This window comes from Taudactylus pleione, unplaced genomic scaffold (genome assembly GCF_031769625.1).
Source record: "Taudactylus pleione unplaced genomic scaffold, aTauple2 ptg000571l, whole genome shotgun sequence".
Lineage (NCBI taxonomy): Eukaryota > Metazoa > Chordata > Amphibia > Anura > Myobatrachidae > Taudactylus > Taudactylus pleione.
In genome coordinates, this window is record NW_028284973.1 from 5,336,681 (window position 1) to 5,351,574 (window position 14,894).

At 46.0% G+C, this 14,894-nt stretch overlaps 1 protein-coding gene across 3 annotated transcripts in view; it reads right to left on the reverse strand.

The window, feature by feature from the left end:
- The window catches only part of CRPPA (CDP-L-ribitol pyrophosphorylase A), a 251,747-nt gene that overhangs the window by 82,450 nt on the left and 154,403 nt on the right, over nt 1-14,894 (reverse strand). For 2 of the 3 annotated variants that reach the window (XM_088453149.1, XM_088453147.1), the window contains one exon: nt 8,022-8,147. In XM_088453149.1, coding sequence (XP_088309275.1) covers nt 8,022-8,147 — 126 coding nt within the window. Of the gene's footprint in view, nt 1-1,134; nt 1,208-8,021; nt 8,148-14,894 lie in introns of those variants that run through there. The other variant, XM_088453148.1, reaches the window with a different exon arrangement.

The following is a 14,894-nucleotide window of genomic DNA, read 5'->3' on the forward strand; positions in this document are numbered from 1 at the left end:
ATAAAACTTAACCAATGTGAGAGTGTGAGAGGTTACTGCTAAACTCTCACATTTTCTAAACTCTCACCCTATTACATTTGGCCCAAAATTTTAGTTTTTATTAAGTTTAAAGCAATACACACATCCGTCACCTTCCCGCTTAAAAGATTAAATGTAAACCTACTTATTGCTGCAGGCCGATAGCAAATATCTCTGTAACAAAGTGAAAAGATTGCCAGAATCTTAGCTTGTTTGGGAGAGGTTCAGACACATTCAGCCAATCAGTAGCGATCATCCACCATCATTAACAGTTCCCAGTTGGCCTCGGAAGCCAGCGATCTGCAAGTGATCAGACTGCAAACAGGTGCTCATGTGTCTTTACAGTATGTGGTCAGCATGGGACGCATTTTGTGCAAACGCGCCCTTGTTGTACTTTTGCCCCATCCAGTTCCCCTTGGCACAAGTGGGTATAAGTGCAAAATGCGTCTCAGTTGGCATTGCTAAGCATGCGTAAGAATTTTTGGTGCGTATGCAATTTGCTGAAAAAAGGCGCAAATTGTGTTTCCCTCCAACTCACCGTAAGCCCCTGTGTGCTTGTACGCAAGTAAAGGTGCCCACACACTGTCAGATATTTTGCACGATTTGCTGATTTCGACGTATCGGAATGACAAATCGTGCAAAATATGTGCAAATCGCAAGTGTCCGGTCACGGTCACAATCCCGATGCGCGTACTCAGGGGTCGTACATCGCATTTTCAGATCTTCCCTCCTGCTAGTAAGTTCTGGCAATCTCGCTACCGATGCACTGGAAATCGTTAAGGACGCACGATAGGTCATTAGTAGATCGTTTGTCAAAATGAAGACTTTATGCACGATATCATCAGTCCAGGACTGCCAGGGAGCTGCCGGGGAGATCCCGAGGGCTCGCAGGGTAGGAATAGAAATACTAATTTATTTTATTCCATGTATGATGGGCACACTTACAGGAGTGTGGGGTGGGGGGACACCCCTAGTTCCTTTTCCATCACCTTAAAAGGTTTTTTAATGTTATGCACACCATGGCAGGTGAATGCGGCACCTATTCACTGCGGCACCTTGTTCCGGTGTTACTGTGCTTCTGTATGAGAAGAAGTCTAGCGCTCAAATGTGATACTTGGGAGGCCTACTGTACCGTGAACTGCAACGGCACAAGTGCGGCCGCCGTCCTCCCATCTCAGGATGAAGTAACCTGGGGGTGCACGAAAGGAGATAATTTATTTTTTTTCTATTTCAATATGGAATTGGAAGTCAGAGTCAGCTCCCGTGTGAGTGCGGGGGGCTGGTAACCAGGCTCAAGAAGGCGCGGATACCCTACTGACTAGCCTGGAGAGCGGTAAGACCACTCAGGCCAGTGTTGCTGGGAGCTGCCCTGGGGACTAGTTTTTTGTTTTCAAAAAATATCCAGAAGTAAGGTTTTCTATCCCTCTAATAAGCAGTAGTAGGAACTTTTCATTTCAGAGGGGTCCTGAAAAATAGACCTTATACGGATGTGTCCACATACATATATCCTCCGTGCGCTCTACAAGTCGTGTTACACATAACGCGTGAGCGCCGTATCGATCGGTAGCACTGAGCATCTTGGCAAGACTTTTTTCCCTTAAAAACGGATCATATTCGCAAAGCCATGTGAATAGGACGCACCAGCAATTTCTGCCGATTAAAATGATATGCGGCATGCCTATATTCTGTGAGCGACTGCGGGTGCATCTGCGTGCAAAATGCTACGTTACAGTGTCAGCGGCTGTGACACTGCAACGTAGCATTCTGCCTGCAGATACAGCCGCACACAGAATATAGGCATGATGCATATCATTTTAATCAGCAGAGGCTGCTTGTGCATCCTGTTCACTTTGCATTGTGAATAAGACACAGTGGAAGGTAAAAAGTTGCACGGAAATATTCTCAGCACTACCGAGTGTGACTAGACGGGCTGTACAACGCGCACGGAGGCTAGACGTAATGTGGACACATCTGTACTCCTTATAATAAAATATAGCGGGGATTTGTTAACTTCATCTACTTTAAATCTGTTTAAACATAAATCCTAAAAAGAGAGCGCCCATTAGGTATCATTGGTTCAACTAAATTACTAATTTTATCAAACCATCGGTCTCTTTATTTCATCGGTGACTTATGCAAATGATTTGCACTAAAACATGGATACTGCAGCAATACAGTGTAAAGTATATTCACTATACGGATCTTCCTTATAATGTGACTGTAATGAGCAGCTCGCTTCCACAGTAATTAGCACGGGGGATGCGCGGCCAATGCCTGTCTGTCACCGGAGACGACCCTCACTGTGGGCACGAGTTACAGCGCAGCGTGTATGATGTACATGGCGGTTTGTTACCAGGTGGAATGTCTGAGGAAGACATTATGGAACCAGGGACTGCCGAGCAGCTTATCTCATCCCCAGTTAACATTCCCTTTTCGTTCCTCTCTAAAGAAGAGGAAATGGTTTAGATGAAAACATCAGGGACGGGGATTAAAGGCCCTCATATATCAGGCCGACAGCTCTTTAGCAGAAAGTGACAGATTCCTGGGACACGTTTCAAATACCTCATGTAATATCCATAACAGCTACACAGGCAGAGAGACAGGGATCTTCCTGCAGATATGCCATAGATAAACAAAAACTCTACGTTACATTACATCCTCTAACGCTTTGTAAACGCTCCCTTCTTGTAATAGGTCACTGACATACAGTAATAAGTAATAGTCATACCAGGTCGACTGCCCCTGGGTCCCAGAAAATGTCCGTATTATACAGTATTGGCTAAGTGTAAATTACAATTCCATTTAACCTGTGACATGTTGAATTGCAGATGGATTAGTGCATATGCGCTCCCCAGAATAGGGCGCGCTCACAGTGCAAACGCTGATGATGGTGGTGATGGCTGCCCTTTGTGAGCGGAGGGCTGGAGGTGGAACCTTGTGCGCTACTATAACGTGGGATATCTGCTGCACTCGCTCCCCATATACGTGTGAAGAAAAAAAAAACGGAGTGACGTTTTCGCACCTGCAACTACCGGCGGGATCGGTATGAATGACTGCCGGACCTATGCCCGGCGGTTCAAATCCTGACAGTGGATGCCCGAAGGAGGAGATCCCGACAAGGTAAGTATTTTACCTATTCCTAACCCTCTTCCCCCCCCTCACCCTAAAGCCTCCCTTAGGGGTGCCTAAACCTATAAACCTAACCTCCCACCCTAGTGCCTAACCCTAATCCCCCTTGTAAGTGACTAAACCTAACCCCCCTTTTCCGCAGCCTAAACCTAAGTCTCCCGGGGGGGGGGGTTCCTAACCCTAACCTCGCCCCGGGGGTGCCTAACCCTAGCCCCCACCCCCTAGCCTAACCCTAACCTCCCCCAGGGGTGCCTAACCCTAACCCCCCCTTCCCCTAGCCTAACCCTAACACTCCCCGTGGGGTGCCCCAAGTCCCCCCGGGAGCCCTGAAACCTAATACTCCCCCCCCCGCACGGCTGTCCGTGCCCGCCGCCCAGCTTACCTTCGTTCAGTATGCCGGGTGTCGGGCTCCCGGCGTAGGGATAATGATAGGCGTCAGTATTTCTATGTCTGTCATTAGTCCCCTGTCGAGATTAGACAGTCGGGAAGCCGGCGGTCGGCATTGCGACCGTCGGCTTCCTGACTGCATCCCCTACCGGCAATGTGGTCACATAAAATGATTCAATTAATTTGCCCCTATAAGTTAACCAAGTCCATTAAACATATCATGATAGGGACAGTAGAAATGGGAGGTCCATACATACAGCTTTGTGCATGCCAAATCAGTAGATAGTGTACCTGCCACCTGCCCTGTAGTCAACCTATTACATCTTCTAGGCACGGCCCCACAGTCTGGCCAGGATACGCTCAGTTACCTGGCGCAGGAGATGCCGACGCTTAAAATACTGGCGCCAGAATCCCGACACTGGCATCCTGAAGGTAAGCAGTGGGGTTAGGTGTAGGGTTAGGGGCTAGGTACTAGAGGGGGGGTTAGGCATTAAGGGGAGAGGGTTAGTTTTAGGCACTGGGGGCGGGAGGGTTAGGGGTAGGGTTAGGATCCTAACCCTGTCGGGGTGCTGGCATCAGGATTTTGACCACCGGGATCCCGAGCGCCGGCATTCCATACCCATCCAGTCTGCCCAAACTCCCAAGATCCAGTGCCCATTGATGTACAGTACTGGTGGCCCTCCCTGTTTCCCAATACATTTATAACTCCCTGCTGCAATAGTGGAATAAATAGGCAGTGCCTTACATTTTGATCCAGGCATAGGGGGTAATTTTTTTAGATTATTATTGCTACTCGGATCCATAATACACTACATCAGCATAGCCTTGCATCATCATGGGGTCTTATCTGCTTTTACCCCCCCAAAAAAATTGATGTTTTCCCAAGTTTGCAAAGCATGCGCTAGAGTATTTATGTGGCCACGGCTAAAATGAATTATGAAAATGTGCTTTATTGATAATTCCCCCCTAACTGGCAGTTACCCCACCCCCTCTCATACACAGCGCAGCGGAGCGTGCGTCAGAGGGGAATGATGAGCCGTAACACTGCTGCAGCTGATCTCTGCCCTTACAGAGATGGGCGGAGTACTGCTCAGAGGGGAAATGACGTTTTTTGTTTTTGGCACATGTGCTCCAGTCAATGCCGATCACAGCACATTCTGGGGCTCAAATTGGGCATGTGATGTTGGCGATCAAAGACCTCTATGCCTGGGGACAGACCACATCTCCTGGACGGAAATGATGGAAGACTCAGTCACATGGGGTGCTACCGTGGCAGATAAGTGGTAGGAAAAAAACTGAAAACTAATGCCAGTTGTTTTTTTTTTTTCTTTTCATGTTATCCCATTTAGGCGGCCCTGACTGTATCACTGCATGGGCGCATAGGCGTACCGACACTGCTCTGGGCAGTACCCAATATGCATCAGGCCCACTAATATTCAGGGTGTAGAGCAGTGGTACTGGTTTGCTCTCTGCCCACTTCTCTTTACTTGGACGGTGCCAGCAGACTGACCACACAGCTGTAAAAGTCCTCACACTACTTATGAGACACAGGGCTATAGTGGGGTTACAGTGATAAGACAGCAAGGGGTCTATTTACTAAGCAGTGTTAGGAGTCAGAGTGAAAAGTGATAAGGTGCCAGCCAATCAGCTCCCAACTGCCATCTCACCGGCTGTGTTTGATAAATGACAGTTGGGAGCTGATTGGCTGGCACCTTATCACTTTTCACACTGACTCCTAACACTGCTTAGTAACTAGACCTCTATTAGTGCGGAGTTAAATATTACGCTAGCTGGCGCAGCACAAGTTTCCTTTGTAAATAGTGAAGTGATCTTAGTAAAAAGGGCATCCCCCTAATAAGATTATTCAGATAAAAAGCAACATGTTATTAGCCTTACAAAATAATTAAACGATTGAAATAAATTCCCCAAGCCGAAGTGTCAGCGTGATACTGTTTCCGATATCCAGTAAATCTCTCAGTGACAGGTTTATATTTCCGGATGGGACTGTTTTGAGTTTTGGGAGTTGAAGCTCAGATAAATAGCAAATTATAGAGACATAACAAAGGCACCGTCATAGAGCAGTAAAATCTACTTTTCAAGTATTTATGGTTCATTACAGAATACTTAGCTCTTCCCTGATATGAAATTATCTGTTTTTCTGAGTTATGTTTCTTGCAGGTGATGCGTTTAAAAACAATGTATCTTATATAGCGCTGGAATTATGAAGATGCTGCCATAATACATCTACTACATACAGTAAATCCACCACCGGCAAACACTGTATCAATCTGCCACAGGCACCTACTCTATAAATCCACCACAGACACCTACCCTATAAATACACCACAGACACACTCTATAAATCTACCACAGGCACCTACTCTATAAATCTACCACAGGCACCTACTCTATAAATCTACCACAGGCACCTACTCTATAAATCCACCACAGACACCTACTCTATAAATCCACCACAGGCACCTACTCTATAAATCCACCACAGGCACCTACTCTATAAATCCACCACAGGCACCTACTCTATAAATCCACCACAGGCACCTACTCTATAAATCCACCACAGGCACCTACTTTATAAATCCACCACAGACACCTATTCTATAAATCTACCACAGGCACCTACTCTATAAATCCACCACAGGCACCTACTCTATAAATCCACCACAGGCACCTACTCTATAAATCCACCACAGGCACCTACTCTATAAATCCACCACAGGCACCTACTCTATAAATCCACCACAGGCACCTACTTTATAAATCCACCACAGACACCTATTCTATAAATCTACCACAGGCACCTACTCTATAAATCTACCACAGGCACCTACTCTATAAATCCACCACAGACACCTACTCTATAAATCCACCACAGGCACCTACTCTATACATCCTCCACAGGCACCTACTCTATAAATCCACCACAGACACCTACTCTATAAATCCACCACAGACACCTACTCTATAAATCCACCACAGGCACCTACTCTATAAATCCACCACAGACACCTACTCTATAAATCCACCACAGACACCTACTCTATAAATCCACCACAGGCACCTACTCTATACATCCTCCACAGGCACCTACTCTATAAATCCACCACAGGCACCTACTCTTAAATCCACCACAGGCACCTACTCTTAAATCCACCACAGGCACCTACTCTATAAATCCGCCACACCCTGTACTGCTATGCTTGCCTCCAGTACAGGGTGGACCGGGGTCGAGGTGGATGGGGCTGCCGGCATCCACCCTCCGGCATGATGGCTCCGGCTGTGGAGACTCCGACAGGGTGGGTTCAGGTGGAGCGGGTGGCTGGGTTCTCCATCCGGCAGCGGCGGTTCTGAGTAGTGAGCTGCACTGTGACGCAGACAATAAATTGCGCTGATGGTCGCGCCACAGTGACGGGCGCCAGGGAAATTTTACCGGGCGGATCACCCGAGAAATATAGCGTGGCGAGAACACTGCAATGTGGACATTATGACATAGCAACACTACAATTGTTCACATTCAGAGCATGTTGACATTATCATGAATGTCGACATTATGAGCACATACCGGCTTCAAAGTTGAGAATTTGAGTCCAATGTGAATCTAACTGTGGGCCTGATTCACTATTGATCGCAACTGCAAATGCAATAGCGATTACACATGCAGTTCAACTGCGATAGTATGCTAATCCATTGCGATCGCTATGCCGCCACAGCATTACATAAGGACGCCCACTTTACCTTACACACATCCGTAATGTTTAGCAAGACTGCGAAACCATCTGTACAATCGAATACCATCGCAGCCTCAAGCACACTTACTCAGGCCTCACGCACGTTATCAGGCCTCAGGCTGCGTAGGGCATCGCAGTGGATAATTTATGCACGCCCCCTGCAACTGCGTTCAAAGGCACTGGCACCCCTGCGTTTAGCCTGTCAATCACTCTGCGATGGGTCTGCGTGGACTTTGCGATCGCAGTCCCGTTCGCAGTGGCCGGTTCGTGTACTGCTACGCACTGCACAACAGTCGACCGATTGTGTGCGTATTAGTGACTGCGATCCAAGCTGATTCAGGTCCTGCGAGCACTGACTTCTGTCATCACTTCTTACAGTGAGTTATACTGTAGCTGTATAATATAGTTATAGATATATTTGACTTTTGTGTGAGTGCCTGAATACAAACTCGCTGATTGAGTCAATTTGAGGATTTAAGAAAAGTCACAGTAGTCACATTACAGACCCGGATATGTAACACAGGTATTTTCTCATATTAAACATATGAGCACACATTATATTTTAGCTGCAGGTAATTGAATCCAAAGTGTTATCTTACTATTGGTTCCTGTAATTGATCCATGCCTTTATGCATTGTTTAAATAACCCCATATCCTGTGCAGTACTACTGAATGAATAAAATACTGAATGCTATTCACTGTAAAGGAACAAGAAATATAGCGAGGACAACAGTTACATACCTTACAGAAGTTTATCACTAGGCCATACACTAAAATATTGTGTTTTCCTGCTTCCTTTGCGAGTTCACGGATTCCTGTTACCATTGGCGTTCCGCTGTTGTGTTGCTCGGCAACAGCTAGATGAACCTTTTAATAAATAAAGAAAACACATATTACTATGCTAATACATAACTTGCCCAAAGACGACACTTGAAGCTAAGGAAATGCATCTGTATCTGTTATATTCTTTACTTTCTTCCTATAATCTAAATCGGTAATTTCCAACCTTGTGATCCTGTAACGCTTGTGTATTGCTGCTAGTACCCCCTAATGCAGGGCTAATCACATCCCAGGAGCCAGGCAGCCAGTACACCTCCAGAATCATTGCTACTACTGACGTCTACGCATGCACATCTGAGTGCTGCTGATTTACATTTAATGGATTAGCGTCTGAATTCTGTCACCTCCACTGAAGCAGGAGGCTCCATGTGTGAATACAACAGTAATAACCCATAAAGGGTCATGTCCTATAGTTACTTATGCACCCGGAAAAACAGCCTGCACCATTTAATCTTTGCATCTGTCTGCACAACTAGGTGTATTCCTGCGTCTTAAACTGCACTCATGAAGGACCACCCCAGAGACCCACAATTTCTCCCATAAGATGATGAGAAATCTGCACACTCGCAGATGCCATTATTTCTGTGTGTGTTGCTTAAAATTATTATTAACATTTAGATCTATTGCATCGTACAATGGGAGGTTGGGTGGATTTGCACAAGACAAGTGCAAAACGGATTTGTAATGCAGGAAAGGTACATTTAGCACTTTCGCAAATCACCCTTTTCACTAGAATTCCCAGCTACAGAAAACGCTTGGTTAGATATTCTTTCTAGGTGGGTCTATCTAATCTTATGCTGGCCATACACTAGCAAGATTTCGGGCCGACTGCCCGATTTTTGACGCATCGTACGATGAATCGTGTCTAAATCGTTCAGCATTTAGGTAGGATACGATCCGATACGCGCTCCCGCCGCTCTATAAAACGTATCGTATGATAAGATGTGCAGCCCATCATATCTATCGTAATCGTATGCAGATCGTGTGTGTTAAAAAGCACCAAATCGAGCCGTCGGGACTGCTGGGGAGTTCAAGGGAAAACGTACGATGAATTGCATTGTACTACATCGTACTAGTGTATGGCCAGCTTAATAGGTGATTGAGGGGGAGACACAACTTAGGTAGACCCGAAGCTGGCACAGTGATGCACCTGAAAACATGCACCTGCAACAAAGAGCTTAGTATAATTGGTAAGTCCTCTATCTTCATAAAGCAGACATGCACACATACATCTAAGCACCTGGGACTATATATTCCTACACGCTCCTGGACTCCGCACGCCTCTGATCCTGCGCACCACCGTGACGACTTGTACTTTGTTTCAGGTGCATGTTTTCAGGTGCATCACTGTGCCATCTTCGGGTCTATTAAAGCGACTTTCACTAGTGCCTAAGTGACAAGTTGTGTACCTTAGTCTCTGAAATATATACTACAGTCTTACGGGTACCTACCTGGCATTTATGACTATGTTTGAATGCTACTACCCTGATCACTGCCATAGATATTCTCTTTTATACCTGTACCCTCAACTTGGCTTGCATACCCCCTTTTCTTCATTCTCATGAAATGTCAGGTAACACCACTCTCCTTCCAAGGAATTCCTAAATGTCAAACTTGTCCTGCCTTCCTCAGCAGGAGAACCGACTGTTCATCAGGGTCTGGATGGTGGTAATTCCCCCCTTCTGCTAGCTGGTGAAGGGGAGACGATATCACTGCCATGTTATTCCTGGGTACAGTTCCTACTAGCGATAACAACCTTCCAATGTTCCTGAGGCACCAATTGGTGTACTAATACTGTAGGGTGAGAAGCCCTTACCTATGCAAAAGAACATTCATTATCTGTGATGTCCAGTCAGTGGAACAGTCACAGTGGCCAATACTTAGCCCTCAGGTGCTCGCCCCAATTGCTGCTGAGGAAAGCCTTGTACATGTTGTCAGTGCTGCCTATTCTGTAATATTCCTGATATATGATTGGAATGGTTAGGGAGGACAACAGCGCTGCCAGTCTGGAACAGGTTGGCACCAGTAGACAAAAGAAGAGACTATTGCAGCCACACATCCAGGAACAGCTACAGATTTTGGAGGACCAGCCAAATTGGGGTGAATGCTGGAACCCAGGTACGTAATATTCAGTATTACTGAATTCATTGTTCAACGTCACACAAAAGCAAATTCCCAGTTTTGGGTGACACTTTTTTCCTACAACCATCAATGATAATAATACAATTGTGCAAATGATACAAAATTTAGCAAATCATTCACATCATGTTTGTGCAAAGTTACATTAGAAGACATTAAGCTGCAGTAAATGTTACAAGGAAAACAAGCACATCATATGCATTAATAACAAAGTGTTTGCATAAAACAGTCTTCTGTATACATTCATGGAGACAGCGGGTGTTTTGTTTCAATGTTATATTTTTGGGTGATTTATAAATGCCTCTTGAATATTGGAAAGTAACTCCAGGCATCAGGTCTGCACTTGCATATATATATATATATATATATATATATATATATATATATATATATATATATATATATATATATATTTATATGTACTCACACACTGAAGGATGGGTATTACATTTCACACTGAGTAATGACATTTCTTCATGTATATTGCTAAGCTCACAAAAGGGATTTGTTGGTTGCTCAGCAGATAACCCCACTTACACGGCAGTTACCAGCAGTGAAGTCCTGCCAGGTATCTAAGCAGTGATCACCGAAGCAGACCCTGCTCGGCAGATAACCCCACTCACCCGGCAGTTACCAGCAGTGAAGTCCTGCCATGGATCTGAGCAGTGATCACCGAAGCAGACCCTGCTCGGCAGATAACCTCACTTATCCGGCAGTTACCGGCAGTGAAGTCCTGCCAGGTATCTAAGCAGTGATCACCGAAGCAGACTCTGCTCGGCAGATAACCCCACTTATCCAGCAGTTACCAGCAGTGAAGTCCTGCCATGTATCTGAGCAGTGATCACCGAAGCAGACCCTGCTCAGCAGATAACCCCACTTATCCGGCAGTTACCAGCAGTGACGTCCTGCCATGTATCTGAGCAGTGATCACCGAAGCAGTCCCTGCTCGGCAGATAACCGCACTCACCCGGCAGTTACCAGCAGTGAAGTCCTGCCATGGATCTGAGCAGTGATCACCGAAGCAGACCCTGCTCGGCAGATAACCTCACTTATCCGGCAGTTACCAGCAGTGAAGTCCTGCCAGGTATCTAAGCAGTGATCACCGAAGCAGACTCTGCTCGGCAGATAACCCCACTTATCCAGCAGTTACCAGCAGTGAAGTCCTGCCATGTATCTGAGCAGTGATCACCGAAGCAGACCCTGCTCAGCAGATAACCCCACTTATCCGGCAGTTACCAGCAGTGACGTCCTGCCATGTATCTGAGCAGTGATCACCGAAGCAGTCCCTGCTCGGCAGATAACCGCACTTATCCGGCAGTTACCAGGCTGTGAAATCCTGCCATGTATCTGAGAAGTAATCAAAGATGCAAACTCTGCTCGGCAGATAACCCCACTTATCCGGCAGTTACCAGACTGTGAAATCCTGCTGTGTATCTGAGCAGTGATCAATGATGCAGACTTTGGGGTTGATTCAGTTTAGGCTGGACTTACAAAGCTGCACGCAAGCAGCTTTGCAATTCCGCCCTTGCTAATATGCAAATGCAATTTGCGATGCCAGCACAGCACTGGATAATACAGTACGTGCAATGCTGAATTGGCCCCTTTGCTTGGCAGCAGAAAACAATCTTGTTCTCTTTTTGTCAAGGTTTAATAAGACACAAGGCTGGCCCATGAAGGCTGCAAATGACTCTACGCCGCTGTCTAACCAGTCTTCCTTTACACAAAGGAAGTAAGCTAGGACCTGATTCAGTGCCACACGCAGTATGAACGTAATGCCTTTGTTCATGTAGTTTAGCAATTATTTGCAACTGCGAAAAGCTTGGCCTGAAGAAGTTTTCTGCACGCTGGGTGCACCATCAGCTGATCCGAGAGCAGAAGGAGGCTCGGGTGATTTGGTGCCACAATTTGCTGGCCAGGTTTGATAACGGCCGCTCAAACTCTGTCTGGGAGATCATCAGTGGCGACGAATCCTGGACCTACAGTTTTGGCTCCAAGACTAAACAACAAACTGCCCAGTGGACCCCAGTTGGAGGTGCACCACCAAAGAAGTTCCGACTTGAGTGTGGCATGACCAAGCAAGTTTGTGGCTGTTATTGTGGCCAAGACTGGTCATGTAGCTACAGTACCACTCGTGAAGCAGCACACCATCACTGGGAACTGGTAAGCCAACCAATGCCTTCTGTAAGTGCTGGAAGTCGCTAAATTCAAGAACTCGCGCTTGTGGTGCCCTTCTCCATCATGACAATGCACCTGACCACAAGTTGAGGACAGCGGTGGATTTTCCAGCCCATGAACACATCCAGGAACTTGGTCATCCTGCATACAGTCCAGACCTGGCCCCCTGAGACTTCTTCGTTTTCCCACAAATTAAGCACAAGATGAGTGGGATTTGTTTTAAGTCACTGGAAGCTGCAGTGGAGACCTTCATCCAGCATGTAGAAGACATACCTGCTTCGGACTGGTCCAGCTGCTTCACCAAGTGGTTTGAGCCAGTGCAACTTTGCATAGACTCCTCTGGCAAATACTTTGAAAAAAAAATGTAATGTTCTCTTTATTTGTAAATAGAATACTTTTTGTGATCCTGAAGCTTATTGCGCACCCCTCGTATTTTTTGTCTCCCAAAAAAAAAAAGGGAACAGAAAAGAAAAATGGAATAATGAAAGGAATTTCTCTGTACTTTATGACTTTTACTGTAAGCATTGTGCCTTGGCTGTGGCAACATAAAGTATTAGAAAAGTTCAAATCACAGTATATCACACTAAAATGTAAATCGCTCAACAGAAAGCTCTGGGGTCAATTCATTAGCCCAGGGCTCGACAAATCCCAGGAGCCAGGTCGCCATGGCTACCAGATTTTGCTGCCTGGCTACCAGATTTTTCAGTGAGGGAGGAAGCAGATCCTCATCAGCTCTGTCAGACATTTGTGCCTATCACATTGTGGTGTTCATATCATACATAGGAGTGCATGTGCTGAGTGTCGCCTCCGGTGTGCCTGTGTCTGTGTCGGCCTGCACTGACGACTCCTCTCCATACTGGCCTGCTCTGATCCCTTCTGTCTGTCCCAGTCTACGCTGATCCTCCTGTACATCCTCGGCTGTCTACTGTCTCCTATCTCTGGGTGCATAAATCTCTCCGGTAGTAGGGACTAGGCCTGGCCGGGCATTGCGGAGCGGCTTCACAGGGATAGTGGTGTGACCACAAGGGGAGGGGGGTTTTTGTTGTACTTTCTGGCACCATTATTTCATGTGAAATGTGGTCCGTTATTACTGCTCCCTATTTTGTAGAGAGGTCACTTTAATGCTCTCTGTATTGTATAAAGGTCACTTGGAGGTCCTTGGGAGGAGTCACCTAGGCATTGTGCTTTTGTTGCATTAGCTAAGCGACTAAGACGCACGTTTTTTTGAAAAAGCCTGTGGCGAGACCCATGGTGCAGGTTAGTCACAAAGACTGCGGTTATTTAGCATGGCTACGTGGACACATCTGTGGAAGAAGCATTCTGTGGGCATGTAGACACAGGTGCTAGGCAGACGTTGGCATAGGCAGAGATCCAATTTGGGAAATGTGCTCTAGAAGTGGCATAATGCAGTTGTTCATACATACAGGCAAAAAATGAATACTAAGGGGTACATTTACTAAGATGGGAGTTCTAGTAAGAAGTGATGTTACCCATAGCATCCAAATCACATTCCAGGTATTATCTTCTAAAACGTGCTAGATAAATGAGAAGTAGAATCTGATTGGTTGCTATGAGCTACATCACTTCTTAAATAGAACTCCCATCTTAGTAAATTTAACCCTAAGAATTACACCTTAATTGTACAATCAGATTGCCATTGTAAGCCACAATACACAGACCCCAGTGCGAAGTTTTAAAAAAAGAAATATACTTCTTACTTTAATTCTGTTCCCACCTCCACCTCATTTTTTTTCCCCAAAGTGATAACGCGTCCCCTTTTCAACCTGCCTTGTCAGTGCCGCCGGCTCCTGCCTCTGCTTCCCAACCCTAGTTACCCCTCTGGCTACAGACTAAAAGGACACTGTGACTAATCCTACGGAGGACAAGGGGCAATTATACATGATTTCAGGAACAATAACAAACTCTCTCCTGACACGTTCATGATTTATGAGAGATATTAAATATTCCTCTTTTCAGGTACAAATTACAGGTCAGCTAGCAGCACAATTACTAAGATCCACAGCCAAATTATTTATCAAGTTCTTCGAAGACTTACCGGCTGCCAATCAGGGGAACTCCCATATATACGTGGGAATAAAATGATCCCCGAGGGGCCCAATTAAAGTGAACGCCCCAAACACATGCTGAATTAATATTTCCGTCTAGATTGGTGTACAGAGACAAGCTCCCACAAGCAGCGTCATACACCTACCAGTGCAGGGATAGGTATGACTGACAGCGGCAGCCCTCTCCCCAACCCCCGTCTATGGCACTTCCAGACATTACTATACTGGCGGGGAAGGGGGTGGGGGGATATGCAACCCACGGTCCCCTAATTCATGACAACACTAAGCATTTAAAAGCTATATAACAAACGCTCCCAATATTGCACAAGTGGGATTTACCTGTATAGAGACAAAAAGTTGCAACATGGCCAATTGTTTGTACTGCGCTGGTAAA